This window comes from Amia ocellicauda, chromosome 15 (genome assembly GCF_036373705.1).
Source record: "Amia ocellicauda isolate fAmiCal2 chromosome 15, fAmiCal2.hap1, whole genome shotgun sequence".
Classification (NCBI taxonomy): Eukaryota; Metazoa; Chordata; class Actinopteri; order Amiiformes; family Amiidae; genus Amia; species Amia ocellicauda.
The window spans coordinates 5055235-5073039 of NC_089864.1; the positions used below are offsets into that span (position 1 = coordinate 5055235).

The 17805-nt window shown below is 45.3% G+C and overlaps 2 protein-coding genes across 4 annotated transcripts in view; one reads left to right on the forward strand and one right to left on the reverse strand.

Annotated features, from left to right (window-relative positions):
• Nucleotides 1-10: 10 nt before the first annotated feature.
• On the reverse strand, nucleotides 11-12320 carry LOC136772037 (cadherin-related family member 3). Its single transcript, XM_066724712.1, has 15 exons — nucleotides 9744-12320; nucleotides 9155-9348; nucleotides 8399-8567; nucleotides 7363-7439; nucleotides 6750-6847; nucleotides 5853-5954; nucleotides 5132-5277; nucleotides 4474-4663; nucleotides 3666-3831; nucleotides 3349-3451; nucleotides 3155-3253; nucleotides 2202-2440; nucleotides 1468-1636; nucleotides 674-930; nucleotides 11-409 (listed from the first exon to the last, which is right to left on the reverse strand). Exons 1-15 carry the CDS (start codon nucleotides 9847-9849, stop codon nucleotides 212-214), a joined length of 2313 nt encoding a protein of 770 aa, XP_066580809.1. The 5' UTR covers nucleotides 9850-12320; the 3' UTR covers nucleotides 11-211.
• Nucleotides 12307-17805, forward strand: part of atxn7l1 (ataxin 7-like 1) — a 24865-nt gene continuing 19366 nt past the window's right edge. For 2 of the 3 annotated variants that reach the window (XM_066724708.1, XM_066724709.1), the window contains exons 1-3: nucleotides 12307-12508; nucleotides 12854-12922; nucleotides 14423-14527. In XM_066724708.1, coding sequence (XP_066580805.1) covers nucleotides 12412-12508; nucleotides 12854-12922; nucleotides 14423-14527 — 271 coding nt within the window. In that variant the 5' untranslated portion in view covers nucleotides 12307-12411. Of the gene's footprint in view, nucleotides 12509-12853; nucleotides 12923-14422; nucleotides 14528-14555; nucleotides 17800-17805 lie in introns of those variants that run through there. The other variant, XM_066724710.1, reaches the window with a different exon arrangement.

The window sequence follows — 17805 nt, forward strand, 5'->3', positions numbered from 1 at the left end:
GTACCTGTATCAGAGATCCTGTAAAAAAATGAAAATAATTCACATTATTATCTGTAGTATACATAATATTCTGATGAATAAGAAGCCAAGCACTAACTTTAACAAGGGAGCAGAGACTGATCCCAGACTGAAAACGTGGCCACAGTTCAGACACACAAACAGATTTTGCCGGTTTAAGGTGTACAATCAAGCGAGCGACATTCAACCAAACTCACAGCGGTTCCTTATATTTCTGAGCCCTGGGCAGGCAGCAGCTGCAGTCCTTGGTTGACAGATATCTTCCCAGGCGATACAGCAAGTATCCCAGAAGTCCGAGCAAGAGCATGGCGCCCAGAGCAATGATGAAAGGGACATACCAGGCCGTGGGGGAATAGACGTTCTCTTTCCTGGTGACGTATGTTATATGTGGCTAAAAAAACAAATTGTGCATTAATTGGCCAGTGCTTCCAGTGCTTTCATCTAAAAGTAATTTCTCCACACGTGTCACCTGCCCAAATTGCTGATGGAGTGCATTTGTGGTGTTGAATCGTTATAAGTAATTGTATCAGACTTGCAAGGCATGAGCAACATTTGATCATCAAAGTAGGTGAAAACAAAGCTGTGAAAATGAAAAAACTCTTGACTGTGGAAGTTCTCTCCAAAGATGATAGTAAGTACAGAGGTGGATACTTACAGCTGTGGTAGTTATAACTGTGGTCAGATATGGGTTCACAACTTGGATATTGATTATGATTGTACCCGTCTGCACCAGTCCTTTTGGCTGCGAGGCTCCCGCTAGCAGATTATCATCAGTTATTAAAACAGTGAGTTTGTAGGCCCAGAGTTTGTCCAGCCCACTACTGTAGTCAAACGCCTCTTTTAGTACCAGTCTCGTGATGTTCGTTCCAGCCGTGGGAGTAAAGCTAAAGTGGTTGTTCACATTACTATTGCCTACAAAAAAAAAGGAAAATAATGAGTTTAAAGTAGCGCAGATTGAACGAGGTTTGTTGGAAACATTTGATTTATTTTACAGCTGAAGTGGATCAGATCTGAGCCATAATTCTCAAGCAGGATACGTCACAAATTAATCTAAAAATGTACCAAAACATATTAAGAAAATCTTATTTAAAGTGATTTGGGGTGGAAGTTCGGTTGCATGTATTATGGGTCAGAACTCAGTTGGCCTGGTCTTGGCTTCTAACTCAAATGCCAAGATCCCATGAGGTAAATTTACCATGGTAGACTCATGTCAGGGCAATCGCTCAGGCGTTTGGAGAAATTCAGTATTTCTTGTTAAGATCTTTCAGAATAGATAACCAAAAACATTCTGCTCTAATGGACCAGATTTCACTGAGGTGAACAAGTGACTTCCTTCACCTGATCAATACCTTTCAGGTGTTCCCACTATAGAAATCATGTAGGGTGACCAATAAGACTAACTGGCACAGGGTTGCAGACCACTACTTCCCAGACATTGACCCACAGGACCTTGTATTGAGTATCTGAAGGCTTGAGGAGGCGAGTCCAGGTCTGTGCAAGTCATCATGTAGTCCTGTATGGTCGTGCCGGGGTAGAGGTTCATGGGAATGATCAAGATGGTGCCATTGGGCGAGCACAGTGGCGGATTGACGTTCTGTTGTATGATATTAACTGTTACCTTCAAAACAAGAACACAAACAAACAGGCCACACAGGTTTACCAAGGGCTTTACATAACGGCAGATTTATTTTCCAGTGCGTTAATTTCAAATGAGATGAAAGTGATGCGGTGGCCATTCACCTATTCACAGTTATAAGAGCATCAGAACATAAGAAAGGTTACAATTGAAAGGAGGCCATTTGCCCCATCATGCTCGTTTGGTGTCCATGAATAACTAAGTGATCCAAGGATCCTATCCAGATCCAAGGATACTATCCAGTTTGTTGGGTACATAGAGGAAGTTGGACCAGACCTCCTCTATGCTCTTGCTAGATTGTATGGAGAGAGAAGGGGTACTAGGGGGGGTACTATTGCTTCCATCCCAGGGATTCACTCTGAGGGAAAAAATCATGAGGGGCCCACTCTTCCTATTGTGGCTCTCGCATTGTTTTACAGCCTTGCCAAGCCTGCAGCAAAAGGTAACAATCCTTGCAAATATCCCAAACCTATAAACACTCTGGGTATCTGCTTAACTAAACAAGCCTGTGGTTCAGCTGGCCTCCCTGTCAGCTGTGCATACGTACCGTAGCGGTGCCGGTAAGGGGATTGATGGGGTCCCCGTCCACCGCCTGTACGACCAGGACGTATTGCTGCGTCACTTCGTAGTCCGGTTGCACCAAGAGCTGTATGGAGCCTGATTTTGGATTGATCCAAAATATGTTGCTGTAACCAAGCATGCTTCCCCCCGCTATGAAGGAGTACCTTATCCCCACGATGGGAAAGTCCCTGTCAGTTGCATTCACCACGCCAATGCTGGCTCCAGCTGCCAAAACAATAATGTTAAATACGCAGCAAGAAAACAAGAGCAAATGAAAGCTTTTAACTGAGCAGTGCTGCTGTGGCACAGCGCTCACACCCCCAATGTGGGAATGTACCAGAATGCACTAGAGAATGGCTCAGTCCATACACAGCAAGCAACATTTCAACCCAGGTCTGGTCCAGAAATATTTGTTAAAGACATATATTTAAAACCTCACTGCACTGGGTAAACAACAAAAATGTGCAGCTCTTAATGGGTAAGTAAAGGATAAAGTAAACTTCCTTCTAGACCTGGGGTCTCACACTCTGACCGAGGAGGCTGCAGTGCTTTCTGGCTTTGTTCCAGACAAGTTCCCAGTTACTGAATTGGTTCTATTAGCTGATGAACTGAATGAAAGTAACACTTCTCTAAAGACTGCAAATGGTGTTACAGGCGATTGCACCTCGATTTAAAACAATACTTAAATATCAGAACTATTTCAGCTTGTTTTTAGAGCATAACATAGTATCCAATGTGGCTAACTGATAAAAAGAAAAGAGAGATTAAATACTTTGAAGTCCACTATCAACAGCTTCCCAGAATGCACCAGATAATTGCTCAGTCAACCAGAGGACACCGCAGGAACTGATTCCAGATGGTCAGGGCTGCTTGAAGGGGCTCATGGTCTAGCCTTGCCAATCTGTGAAGCAGGGCAGTTTACGAATACAGATTACTTACGTCCGCTCGATTCATGTACAGGGAAAACATAGGAAGTCGGGTGGAAGACAGGAGGAAACTCGTTCACGGGGATGGTTGTCACATAAATATACACTGTACCTGCAGATGACAAAATGTCACAGGATGACGTATACTGAAAACACCTAGAGTGGATGAAACCCTCCCGCCTGCAACTAGCTGAAGGAGCCACATACCGGTCATATAAGGAGAAGCTGTGTCTTCAGCAACAACAGCCAGGCTGTATTCGTTGCCCACGTACAGATTATTAGGGTCCTCGAAGTCGAGATTGCCCTTTAACTGTGGAGGGAAATGAACAGCGTCAATAAGAGCACACATGCAAGGACTTCTATAGTGCCTTCTGAAGAGCAACGCACTGGGCTGCAGTAAAACTGAAGCCCAGAAATAAAGATATTAACTCCAGTTCTCTCTGGACCACTTCCATTGACATTATTATTACAGTCTTTATCATCACAGACACACACACATATAATACACCTGTAAGCCCATTTACCACAATGTTCCTGGATCCCAGCGGTTCCAGGGCAAACATATTATTGCAGTTCAGGCAGGACAGGCTTTTGAATGTGAAATTGTTGTACACAGGGTCCACGTCTATATCTTGGCATGTCACTGAGGCAATGAGAGCACCTGTCACTTCTGTCTCCGGTACCTGCACTCTACAGAAAAGAGCCCCCACCCCCAAAGAGAGAGACTTATAGATACAATATTGTTTTGTAACAGAAGAGACAATGGACAACACTGCACAGTGTCTAAGGTGTTCTGAGCTTATTTCTACAGTAGGAGCTGTGGCGGTCTGTATGTTGTTTAATTCCTTGCCCCCTCCAAGTCTACCAAGTGGTGAACTACAGGGTGTCTTGCTGGATGTCATGCTGACTCCTCGCTCTTATCGCATACTATTATCTCCGTCAGGTGCATTTAGAGGAGTGATATTTCCTGAGTGACACTGCCAGGGCAGGCCGATCTGATAAAACCAAAGTACGCAGGACTTCAAAATCATAATCTTTGATTCAAGTCTCAACATGCCGCTTGGTGATGGCAGGTCCGGAGACAGGTCACACACGCACACATACACACCCCACAGTCAGGAAGAGGCAGGGTACACTATTTGTCTTTGCACATTCTAGATTACATAATGGCTGATAGTAAAATATTGAGTTGTGTGGAAAATCCTGTTCGCTGTATCTAAGCTACTCAACACCTGAACCACACATGAACCACACCGAAACCTCAAGTGCGTGGATTTATCCATATCGAGAAAACAAACACGATAATGAAACGGTGGTCAATAATAACAGTACCTCAGGGCCCCAGGGTGACAGATGGGCGGGTTGTCGTTCATGTCGGTCACGTTGAAGGTGATTGTGATGGAGCTGGAATGCAGGCCCGTGGGGCTGTCCCTCACGGTCACCTGCACATCGACCAGCGGGCTGTCCCTCAGAGGCTTCGAATCACGGTCCATCCGCATCACCACGTAAATGGCACCCGTGTCTGGAACACAAGTGGACAGTCACTGCGGGAGATCCTGGTGGCAAAGCAGGCAGGGCGACAGCGAGAAGACCTTCACAGGGACTTCTGTTTGTGCCCTTGCTTCCTGACTCTTTGCTGAGGTTTCTCTGGGCATGGATTGCTTGTTTTGGCACCTCAGTGAGTTGACCAAGTGGCGGCCGATTTTCTTTTTTCTAATCCATGATTGGATGAATTGAAAGAATGAATAACGGAGCCGGGCTTCAACAGGCACAGTGTCTGCTCTTCTCTGTAACCATCAGGAAGCTGGAGAAATGAGTCTTCAGTAATCTTTGCATACTTTTGATCCTTTTCAGCACCATTAGCACAGTGTTTAAAAACCGAATAACACTGACATACTGGCTTTGTCAACTGAGTGCATGAGACCCCGAAACCACTGCCACCCACACAAACTAAACCTGACACAGACACCCAGCAAACAGAGGTCCTTACATTTGTTGATGGCAAAGTACTCGTTGGGACTCAGACTGTAGAGGAGATAACCGATATAATTAAAGCCATCTGGGTCGACAGCGGTGATATTAGCAGCCACCGTCCCGGGAGGCAACTCCTCTGCAATCTTGTACATTCTCGAGGTACTGGAAAGAAGGAGACGAAAACCAGGCATTATTACTGCAGAGAATTCAAAAGATGCCACAGATTCTTAAACGGTAAGGAAAAACCTCTTTGCTACGCAAATCTGTGAAACATCTGTGGCATTAGTTCCCAGGAGATCTGTTCGCTTTTGATTTTCTGCTTCTGTTGACAAGACAGCGTCCTGTCAGAGTGGGTGAGCAGAATTATCAGTTCTATAACATCACAAATCAGCAAATCAGTCCTGCATAACCTTCTTCCACACAGAGGCCTGCACAGGTTGCATCCCCTTGTCTAATGTTAAATGGTTCAAGAGGTATTGGGCTCTCTTTGTCATTGATTAAAGCAGATTTCAGATTATTGTGATGAACGGTTCTTGGAACTCTGAAAGTTCACAACAATAGGTTTGATATAAATGACATCGCATGGGATGGGAAAAGGTTTGGATATTAGTATTAGATGTTCAGTTTTACATTACATATGTAATGTAATAATAGCTATGAGTATTGGGGTGTATGCAAGGTGGAAACCGGGAGAGAAACAAAATGAAGACCACAGTAATGTAAAAAAGTAAACTTACATGTTAAACACGGGTTTGGCATCATTTGTGTTGACAATGTAGACCATGAAAGTAGTGTTCACCACATTAACTCCATCACTCACAGAGATCTGAAAAGTATAGCTGCAAGCCAAGCAAATACAGCTGTCAACAATACAGCAGAGCATGATACATACATGACGGATTCTGTCTAACACTGATAATAATTTAAAGGACTCTTCAGGCAGGTGTATATGATTTAACCCTGAACAGACATTCACCTGTTACTGATGTCTGTGCAATGTACATTACATTTTCGTTATTCAGTCATTCATTTTTGCTTGGATTGGATGGGACCAACCCTAATATATATACCAGCCATGCATTACCCTTTCTAATCCAGTTGGCAGAGGGAAAGGTCTTTGGAGTTGTTCATATGCTCTGTGACGTCTGGAACTGGCAATAATTTAGTTTATTTAGGCCCAGCCCACATCACAACTTTGACTTACTAGGCACCTTGTAAATACAAATGTGAGTCCTATGGCATTTTGATTTATGAGTAGTAGAAAGTGGCTTCTGACAATACATTAAAACACGGTGGAAGTTTTAGTTGAAGTTTGCGATTTGTAGGTAGGCCAAAGTTTTGATTTGGTCTGGCCCTTGACCTGCGATGGCTGTAATATCTAAACGGTAAGATGATTAGGATAGGTATCAACCAAACTAGTTTTTTAACTTTTTTCTATTGTGATTTCTTCCCATCTAAAAAACAAACTATGGAATTAATACGTGATCAACACTCTTCCCTTGATTAATCACTTCCCTCTGTCACAACTACGACTAATATGGAATGATTTAACATTTGTTTATACAACAATATTTTAAATTTACACCCCAGATATTACATTTGCAATGACAGACTCAATAGAATCCGTGTTTTACCTCTGAGGGCCTGTTTCATAATCAAAAGTTTCTTTTGACAAGATGTATCCAGTCGCAGAGTCAATGATGAAGGCTGGATGTGCTGGTGTCATTGTAAACTGAAATTAACAATTCAAATTAAACTTAATATATAACAGAAACATTGTGTTTCCAGAGATGAACCCTCTGCAGTGTGTTGAGCCCCCTTCCCGTGTCTACACACTGCAGGTGAGGAATCAGGGCTGCTGACCTTGTTGCCAGGATGTGGAAATATTCTGATATCTGCCGTAAACGAGAGTACCTTGAAAAATGTACCATAGGTTATTTAACATGATTTTACAGCAGCTTTACTGCAGTTTTACAACAACTTCTCTGCTCTGATCATATTTTGCTAATGGTGGGTGTAATTCCTGAATGAACTGGCACTCTTCCACGATTCTGGATGTGTTTTTATAATCGATTATCTGCAATTTAACAAGAACAATGACTTCCTCGCCTTGTATGAATCAAATAAACATTATAAAAATGGTATTCCTTACCATTGCTGTCAAATACAAAAACAACAAAAAAACTGGTAGCATTTTTAAGATAAATAATCTGAAACGTTCCTCATACAAAACAATGCAAGACTTACAGTGAGAGGTTTGTTTTCAGGGTCAAAAACCATTTGCTGAAATACAGGTCCAGGTGGGGCACCCTCTGGGATGTAAGCTGTTAAATTTAAACATTTAAAATATGAATTTTAGTGTAATTGCAGTTCAGAAAGGTTACATCGGCTCAAAAGGTCTCTGGTGAGTGACGGGTTCCTGCAAATACAAACTATAATAATAATATGATAAGAACATAATAATGCTCTATATGGAGATAAAGTACAAATCACTGTGACATAAAACCCAAACAAATCCAAAAACTGAGAAACAGACCCTGCTGGCTAAACTCTGTGAGCATGCAGGTGTGTGTGAAGGCCATCCTATGCAGTTTATAGAGAGTGCCAAAGCCCAGTGAAGTGTACAGAAGAGCAAACACAGATATGGGCATGGTCTTCATCCACCGCTGTGCAACAGGCATGCAGCTACACAATCAACCACAAAGGCTGCGTTCACAGGTGTGCCAAACATTGTGTTTAAAGCGACATTGAACTGGATTACAACAGCGGACAAGTCCTTCTCATTCCTGTCCATTTAAGCAGGACATTTGGCACAACTGACACTCGCACATAAACACAACCAATCGCCACTTTATTCACTATATAGAACCCAGGAAGTCCCAGAACCAGCCAAACACTTTTATATGAACACCTACTCTGACTCTGTATAAATCTCTGGTTTTACTTATAATACAATCCATTGTCTTTAAGCTCATAAATAAACACCCTGTACTTTTTACGCATTATCATAATTTTCCCTTTTTTCTAAATCTCTACAAATGTTTTGGAATTCGTCTTTATTATTATTTTTATAAAATTGCATTTAGTTTCCCCTTTACCTGAGAGTCATTCATTTCTATCTTATACAGCTGATCACTGAAAATCAACCTTCGTATTATTTTCCATTTTCCGACCAAGACAAAGAATGCGTTTCTGTGTCATATGGTGAGGGTGGCGCCATCAAACAATGTATAATGAAATCAACACATGAAATCGTTGGAGAGAAATGCCAGTCACTGCTGACCTATGATTGGCTGGTTGTCCCAGAAGACTGGCGGCTCGTCCACATCGGTGAGATAGACAGTGAGAATCTGCAGGTTTCTGTCTCCATTGCTGTCCATAGCAAGTATTGGCAAACTGAAGACGTTTGGTCCTGTCTCAAAGTCAAGAGTTGGGTTGCCAGAGACTGTCACCTGAAATATACATAAATAGAGATGATGAACTAAAATCACACAACATTTTCAATGAGTGCTTTAAGGTTAAGGTATTTAATATCTGCTGTGTATTACATGGCATTTACATGGTTGGAGGATTCAATGTCCAGCTGTTCTTCTGATGCCTTAAACCTATAACCAAGTGTAACTCTGTGACCAACTGTATTTGAAGGGACTGTGGTTTCAACTTGAATGCAATAAGGATGCTAGGTAAAGAAAAATACATTCATTTTAATTAAGGGTTGCTGCACAATAGTTAGTATAATTACATATTTTTAAACCCGACTGCTTGCCCAAGCCTGCAAAATTAATCTTTCCGTAATATATATGGATTTTCGTTTGCTGTTACCTAGTGATCATTGTCTTTTTATAACAAAAACAAAAACCAAGAATGCAAAAAAACAACCTGCACGTACCTTGCTTCAAACCCGCCTTCAGAGATATTTAGATCATGATTTAATGACACACTTCCTCTCAATATATAAGAAAACGGCCCTGACAAAAGATTGGTTATATTTATACACATTGGACACAATATATTCAGGGCAATGTATATTTATTCTTACCACACCGTGTGCTCCCTGGATTGAGACTTGAAAAGCCGTGGTGAGAGGATTGGAGTTCACTATCTCTACTTTTATGCTTTGAGGTGTTGGAGAGGAATTCACCCCGAATGTGAACACATGTGTCCCACTGACTTTGTTCTCCGACACATTCACTGTGTTTGGCAAATTGGTAAACCAAATGGCTCCTCTTGTACCTTAGACATAGAAAAATAGATTTACATTATTACACGTTTTGTTGTTGTTATATAAAAGCCATATTTCATATGGTTTTATTAAGTCTGATGTTCAGTGACAATCAGTATGCCTTTCAGCACATGTTTTAGGATTACAATATTTAAAACTATTTCCTATATATATATATAAACATTGAAAAACACAAAATTAGTTTAAATCTCAAAGTGACTAGATTTTAACAGTCTCTTCCATGACGCAGGCTCGTGTAATAAAAGTACCTTAAATTATTATTAAGTGTCAATGACTCTAATTTATTGACTGAGACAAAGATACATAATCTGAAATCAAATGCCCTAACTGAAACAGAATTGACCAGTGAAACACAATACAAAAGATGCATAAACAACCATATTACCTTGTATAGCGCCAAAGCCTAATAGCAGATATAAGAAAAATAACTGTGTGTGATCCATTTTGAAGTCACTAACTATATGTGCATTTCCCCCTGGTATTTTCCGCATTGGAGCACTGTGCGCTCCTGTTCATGGAGAAAAGGTGCCGGAGTCACTCCCCCTGCGTTTCTACGGCACCTGTTTGTGTTGCCCTTACTGAGTATCTGCGGAGCGTTCGTGTTGCGCAGATATCCGCAGGGCTGCGCTGATCCACCAATAGGATCGCTGGGAATCCGCATATCTGCGCAGAACTGCGGGAATCTGCGCTACAAGAACTCGACCGCAGAATCGGCCCTTGTGCGTCACGTCACACCTACAGCTTGGCACGCTGTCTCAGCTCCCCGGTCCCGGGTGCGTGAGCTTGACCGCAGATGAGTTTAATTGCTGTGAGGTAGAATACAAATGTATGGTATTGATAATGTTCTGTTTCTCAACACTGTCGGGAATTAATCTGATGCACTTTCAAATGAATTTAAATTGATCAGTTCAAAAACCTGCCGGCACTCCAGATACTCTCAGTGATGTATGATCGATATTGTGCTGCACTGACAGCAGAAGCACAACATGCATATGATGCAGAGCTGCCACTGGGCCAGTGCTGCTGGACTGCTGTGATTGAATAAACACTTTCAGATTAGAAAGGTCGTGTTTGCTCTCGCCTTGGAAACCTAGTTCTCGGAGATGCCGTGGCCTCTCAGGGCCACACAGCGCTCAGATGCCACTGCTGGAGAAACTATTGACTGTAGTCACGTCATAAAAATGTCTTGGAAAACAAATACTAGCAGTCATCATTCGAGGCAGCAATAGTATAATATAAGTAAGGAGTGGTCTGTAATCGTATGTAAAAGTAAGTAGGTTAGAAACTAGTATAACAGCAGGTATGTTCATGCTTATGATAACATGTTACTATAAGTATGTGTAAGTATTATTATTATTGATCATACAACTGAAAGAGCCCCAATTAATCCCTTTATAAAATGAAAATACAAGACCATATGATATGAATATGATAAAAATGTGGTAAAAACATTGTAGAAACATAGTAACATGATAAAAAACATGGTATAGTATACACACGAACATATCACAGACCATATGGGCCAACATCTGTAAAAACTCTGTCCCATACAACATGCACCCCCCCGTCCCGTCTCCGTCCCCTAAGGACTCATTTGGCCTCTACAACAACTTTAATGAATGACTGATTGATTAACACTAATGACTGATACACTAAAACATTATTGTCTACATACACTACTATGACTATACAGATCATGACGGTCATATACATCACTAACATAGTAGCATGGCATTGGTCTCTATCCATTTCAAGCATCCATGTCTCTACAGCTCCTCCATAACTCCCTTTCTCTCTATCCCATTCATGTAGGCTTCAATGTTGTAGCAGTGAAAATAAACACATTGCAATAATCAATTCTGTATACTTGCAGTTTGACATCAACACAGATTGTGGCTACTGTTGAATCTTAATTAGAGCCATCCACTTCAACTGCATCCATTGACTCAAAAGGCAGTGAATTAACTCAATTGCGCATGCTATGTGGACTCAAACCATATGCAATTAAATATCGACAGCAAAGTTTTAACAGGAATGCAGAGAATATATCACAGGCTGATTTAGAGGTATTTAAACCCAGATTTATTTTTCACAGGCTGGAGACGATAGTGCGCAACTTATTACAAAGTAATACGATTTAAATGAAAGTAATACTTGTATTAAAGTGGTCGTTCTCTGAAACACTTCCATATTTACATTGGACTTTTTAACTTAATTCATATTAATATCAAACCACTGTGATTATCTAAACTGAATAACGGCAGTTCAGTGACATCTAGTGACCATTCATGGCATAACACAGAGGTACCCAAAGTGCAGTGTTTTACTTCGTACAGGATGTCAGCAGGTTTCAGTTTTCAATTCACTTGACAACCGAAATTACATACAGAAAGTAGCAAAGTCTGCGGATCTGGCGGATACGTGAAAAGGTGGACAACCATGTTATAATTACAGAATCGCGAATTGCTTTGGTCGGAGGATTATGTTGGTGCTCTACGTCTTATTTGGCTGTTATTGACATATTGAAAAGCTCGATTTTAAAAAGACTGCAGGGGTTTTCCCCAAGGTTTTAATTAAGGTGTAGAAGAAATGCATATATGAGTTCAGACAGTACAGGGGATCCTTGACTCTCCCGTGCGATGCACCGATTTTAAGTGCATTTCCTACAACACTCATTAAACAACGCCATAATAATGAACGCATGGCAGTGTATGACATATGGTAATTAAAATGATCATTTCCAAGAACTTGCAAACGACTTCCTGCATATTTGAAAGCAGTAAAACGAGAGTGCGAGCAGCAGCAGCAGCATGTGCGCCTCCGTCCCCCACACTGACAGCGCCGCTGCCCACACTTCCGGCAACAGCGGTGGCCACGCCCCCTCGCCTCGTCACGGCAGACGAGCGGCGCCGGAATTGACCGAACGTGACGTCAGGCGCTTCGCCAGTCCCGTGTCGCTGGCTGCCGAAGGAAAGGGGTGAAAAAAAAGAAAAGCAAAAAGCAAAGCAAAAAAAAAAGCAAAAAAAAAAAAGCAGCAACAAGAAGGAAGAGCAATGGCGACACTGGATCGCAGGCTGCCCAGTCCGGATGCGTTCCTGTGCAAACCCTGGTCCGCCTTTATCGACGCAGCCAAATCACACTGCTCCGACAGTAAGCGCCCGACATAATAAAGCTCGTTTTCCACGCAGACTCATTCAAAGTGCACCGCGGAGAGAGTGGCCACCGCTGTCCTCCATGCTGCTCTCTTCCTCATAAACACACAGGCAGGCAGGCAGGCAGGCAGCCGCACAGGGGCTGGGCGCACTCGGGCTGCAGTCGCGACAGTGGCGGCGACACTGACCCCGTCCGGCACCCGTGTGCGAGTTGCGTGCGCACCTGTGTGGGCCAGGTACCCCAGCCGGCTGCAGGTCCGGAGGAGGAGTGCGTCCGGCGCTGGGGCGGGGGGTGAATCACACCACACACCTCTGACTGTGCTTTCTTTGCGTTTGTCCGCAGATGTGGAGGTGGAGGAGACGGGCAAAGAGGTTGGCACAGGCAGGGAGGTGATGAGACTCGGCAAGGAAGGTAAGTTTGGCGGCTGCAGACAGGGAGTCTGGTGCAATGCTGTGCTGTGGTGGCATGGGGTTATCAGGACCCCGGCACACTTCTGCAACTCTCTATACGTCCCCAGTTTGAGTTCACCTGCCTGGGCCAACTGTGACTGGATGCCACAGCTGGATCTGCATCTGTCCAGGGGGTGGGTCTTCGCTCTTCTGCACTGCCCCCCGTGTGAGCTGTGGTGTTAGCTGGGCTGGTGGCCCGAGGGAGTAACAGGTTGTCCCAAAGAAAAGTCTGGTTTCAAAAAACAAAACGAGACAGATGCATAGACAGACGTGTAGGTGTAGGTGTACCGTAGTCTGAATTCGCTGTCGGCGTGTGAGTCTCGCCACTGCCTTATGTGAGAAACTTTGTCAGGTTTTAAAATCAGATGACGCCCATTGTTGGCGCGGTGGAGGTTTTAGTTTGCCCCTGCAGGACTGGCCCGGATTACACGGGTCTCCTACAGCAACAGCGCTGTTCTCTCTGGACACAGACGGAGACCCGGCGCCCCCACAGGACCGGGGAGCGGCCAGGACTCCGCACACCTCCCTGCCCGGGTGCTCGGTGGCCCGGAAGGAGAGAGACCCGTGGGGTGGCGCCGCCTCTGTGCCCGTCCGTCGCGGCTGCTGGACGACCCGGACCTTCACCGAAGGAGTCGTGTGTCTCGCCGCTTTCCCGCTTGAATGCCTGGACTCTGGACACAACGAGGGGTGGCTTCTGTGCTCAGTAACACCGGGCCTGGCCCAGACGGGTTTCCTCTGCCCTCTACACGCCGCAAGGCCTCTGTTTCGGTTCTGGGAATCCTGGATGTGGGTTTAGGAATATCTGCCGTGGACACAGGACTGCCCTCGATCGGCCTCAAAACCAGGATATTAAACGTGTGGCAGGATCACGTCAGTCCCACACGGGGGCCCCGGACTTCTGTCAAGTCTTCGGACGTGTTCGGCACCGATCTCTGACGCTTTCTGTTTGTTTGTGTGTTGTTCTCTAGTCACAGTTTTCTCCTGTAAACGCTGCCATCTCTTTTGCAGGATGTGTTATTTCTCTCTGCTAATCCCACAGTCACTCCCAGATCCAGTTTGAAAAGGAGCTATATTAGTCAAGTTGTGGTTTAAAGACCATTTAAAGAGTCGCACTCCCTTGTAATCTCCCTATCAAGTTTCAGAGAACATTGTGTTCGAATGAAAGGCGTTGTGAGGCTATTTCAGTCGGTAATCTTGAGAGGGGGAGAAAAAGCACAACGCCAGCTTGTGTAAACCAGCTTATTCTGTGTACCTAAATGAGTCCCGATTGCTGCCAGCGGTGAGGTGTGCTAGGTGTGAACGCAGAGTCAGAGGGGGCTCCGGCAAAGGAACAATAGCAGAAATGAGGTCAGTGTGGGGGAGAGGTGTGCCCCCAAACACTCTCAGCTCTGCGGAAATGAAGAAACGTCAGGTATTAATCATACTGAATGACGTGTGCTTTCTTCCCTCTCTTCTGTTTCAGATATGCACTTATTTGGCCACTACCCTGCGCAGGATGAATTTTATCTCGTCGTATGCAATATCTGCAACCAGGCAGTGAAACCACAGGTGTTTCAGACGCACTGCGGTGAGTATATCGATACGGTGAACATTTTAACACGATACACGCACCGTGCTGTACTGCATTCCGGTTTACTACAGAGTGACGTGCCCGATCCCGGTTTAAAAATGTCCGTGGCGTCGGCTTCTGGCACCGAGAAGGTCCTCGAAGGCACGGGCCGTGGCACAAGTGGACGGACCAGATCTGCACACGGTTACGGCGCCCACGAATCGGCACCTTGCGTTCGTTGAGAGCTCGAACGTGGTCAGCGTCGTCTCGGATTTCCGTTCTTTGGGAGAATGGTGGGAAGCCAGTGGCTGAGCCGCAGCACGTGCCGAAGCTCAATGTCGTGGGAATGGGGCCCGCCTCCGTTCCTGCCCAGTGTTTGCATTCCGGTCCGACGCGTTTCGGTAATTCTGTCTTAACCGATAGTTAAATAAGGTCTGTCACATTCACATAAACGTCGATGACAGTTTGCAGAATATCTCCAGTCCTGTTCTCTGGACTCTGATGTGAGCACGGCTATCTGGCCAGTTTCCCCAGTGTCTGCTGTCAGTCCTGTGGGCCAGTGTTGGCCTGTTAGAGACTGGAGTCATAACAGGAGAGAGCAGCGTCCAGCAGAGGGCGCTATAGAACTACCTTTCTCCACATTCCTGGTTTCCTTTGGGATTCACAGCTTCTGTTACCTCACTGTTACTTAATACTGTTTTCAGACACATTTGCTGTTTTTTTTCCTCCATTGTTTTTTGTTCAAGCAGCAAATTATTTGTCTCTGTGACGTAAGAAAAGGAAGACAAGCCCATCTCTCACAGACAGCAGGATGTTTTGCGGGGGTTTTCTGTGTATCCCACTACAGGGGCCGCCCACCCTGGTCCTAGAGAGCCACGATCCCACCGGTCTTACGGCGCTCCGTAACTCGCCAGTCAGCAGGACAGCTCGATCACAGAGACATCGCGACTCATTCATCCCAACCAGGGGCTCAATTAAGCAGTTTAATGCTCATGTAAACGAGTACCCAGAAGGCACTGGGGCTCTCCAGGAGTTGAGTATCGTTGCTCGACCGCGGTTGGATGGTAGGGCATTCCAGAGTGTGGAAGCCTGCCGGGAGGATTGTGGGATATCGGGATCACAGAGAATGTGTTTTGGGAACAGTACTGCTCTTAGTTGTGCATCCTGTTTTCAAGTGCTGGAAATCAGTGCTGTAGCGGAGGAAGTCACATGATTTCAGAAGGCAAATATGCAGAATAGTTACGAGCTTCCTTAAGAATCCGTAATGTTTTGAAGTGTTCAGAGAGAAACATCTGTGAGTGCGTGTCAGTGCCGAGCTGCAGGGGCGGGCCTGTGTGTCAAGTCGCTCTTACTTGGTTGGGAGTCAGTGTGTCTTTGCCCCTCAGGTGTGTGTGTGTGTGTGTGTCTCTCTGACTGTACCCCTCAGACAGGTGTGTGTGTGTGTGTGTGTGTCTCTCTCTGACTGTACCCCTCAGACAGGTGTGTGTGTGTGTGTGTGTGTGTGTGTCTCTCTCTGACTGTACCCCTCAGACAGCTGTGTGTGTGTGTCTCTCTCTCTGACTGTACCCCTCAGACAGCTGTGTGTGTGTGTGTCTCTCTCTGACTGTACCCCTCAGACAGCTGTGTGTGTGTGTGTGTCTCTGACTGTACCCCTCAGACAGCTGTGTGTGTGTGTGTCTCTCTCTGACTGTACCCCTCAGACAGCTGTGTGTGTGTGTGTCTCTCTCTGACTGTACCCCTCAGACAGCTGTGTGTGTGTGTGTGTCTCTGACTGTACCCCTCAGACAGCTGTGTGTGTGTGTGTCTCTCTCTGACTGTACCCCTCAGACAGCTGTGTGTGTGTGTGTGTCTCTCTCTGACTGTACCCCTCAGACAGCTGTGTGTGTGTGTGTCTCTCTCTGACTGTACCCCTCAGACAGGTGTGTGTGTGTGTGTGTGTCTCTCTGACTGTACCCCTCAGACAGCTGTGTGTGTGTGTGTGTCTCTCTCTCTGACTGTACCCCTCAGACAGGTGTGTGTGTGTGTGTGTCTCTGACTGTACCCCTCAGACAGGTGTGTGTGTGTGTGTGTCTCTGACTGTACCCCTCAGACAGCTGTGTGTGTGTGTGTCTCTCTCTCTGACTGTACCCCTCAGACAGGTGTGTGTGTGTGTGTGTCTCTGACTGTACCCCTCAGACAGCTGTGTGTGTGTGTGTCTCTCTCTCTGACTGTACCCCTCAGACAGCTGTGTGTGTGTGTGTCTCTCTCTCTGACTGTACCCCTCAGACAGCTGTGTGTGTGTGTGTCTCTCTCTCTGACTGTACCCCTCAGACAGCTGTGTGTGTGTGTGTGTGTCTCTGACTGTACCCCTCAGACAGCTGTGTGTGTGTGTGTCTCTCTCTGACTGTACCCCTCAGACAGCTGTGTGTGTGTGTGTGTCTCTCTCTGACTGTACCCCTCAGACAGCTGTGTGTGTGTGTGTCTCTCTCTGACTGTACCCCTCAGACAGGTGTGTGTGTGTGTGTGTCTCTCTGACTGTACCCCTCAGACAGCTGTGTGTGTGTGTGTGTCTCTCTCTCTGACTGTACCCCTCAGACAGGTGTGTGTGTGTGTGTGTCTCTGACTGTACCCCTCAGACAGTTGTGTGTGTGTGTGTGTGTCTCTCTCTCTGACTGTACCCCTCAGACAGGTGTGTGTGGTTGTCTCTGTCACTGTCTCCTCAGATATGTGCGTTGTGAAGGAACTCCAGCCTGTGCATACCGATCCTGTTTTTGTAAAAAGAATGGGACTCCAGATATGTGTGTGTGTTTTGAGAACTGCTTCTAACAGTTGTTACCTAAGAGATACACCGAGGACTAAGTGAATACATATACAAACATATGTGGATAAAAAGAAAGAACCAGTTAGCAGGAGATCAGGGTGTAGTTTAGGGTGAAGTCTGTGTGTGTGTGAGACAGAGAGAGAGATTTGCACGCATGTGTGTATATGTGCGGAGAGATGGGAAAAGGCAGCCCAGTTTCAAACCTGTTATTCTTGGCTGAAGGCCACACCGCTCTAAGCCAGAGAGGTGCCTGAACACAGTGCGACCTGACACTGCTGTTTTGGTGTGTTTGGTGCTGGTGCCAGTGCAGGCTGGTGCAGCTCGCATTGCCTCCTGCAGGACGCACGGCAGGGTTTGCTGCGGGGGATGTCATGCACATCTCTGGGATCCCTGTTGCAGTGTCTGTGGCCAGCGAGCTGACGTGCTGCAGCCCGGGGAAGGGCAACATGTTTACACGTTTGTGCACAATCTGATCAAGCTGGCAGCCAGTGTAAGT

Coding starts and splice junctions, on each gene's coding strand:
- LOC136772037 (XM_066724712.1), bottom strand. CDS start 9,849: ATGCGGAAAATACCAGGGGGAAATGCACATATAGTTAGTGACTTCAAA. Junction 2,441..3,154: donor TGTACATGAATCGAGCGGAC/GTAAGTAATCTG, acceptor TTGTTTTGGCAG/CTGGAGCCAGCATTGGCGTG. Junction 1,637..2,201: donor CCCTTACCGGCACCGCTACG/GTACGTATGCAC, acceptor CTTGTTTTGAAG/GTAACAGTTAATATCATACA.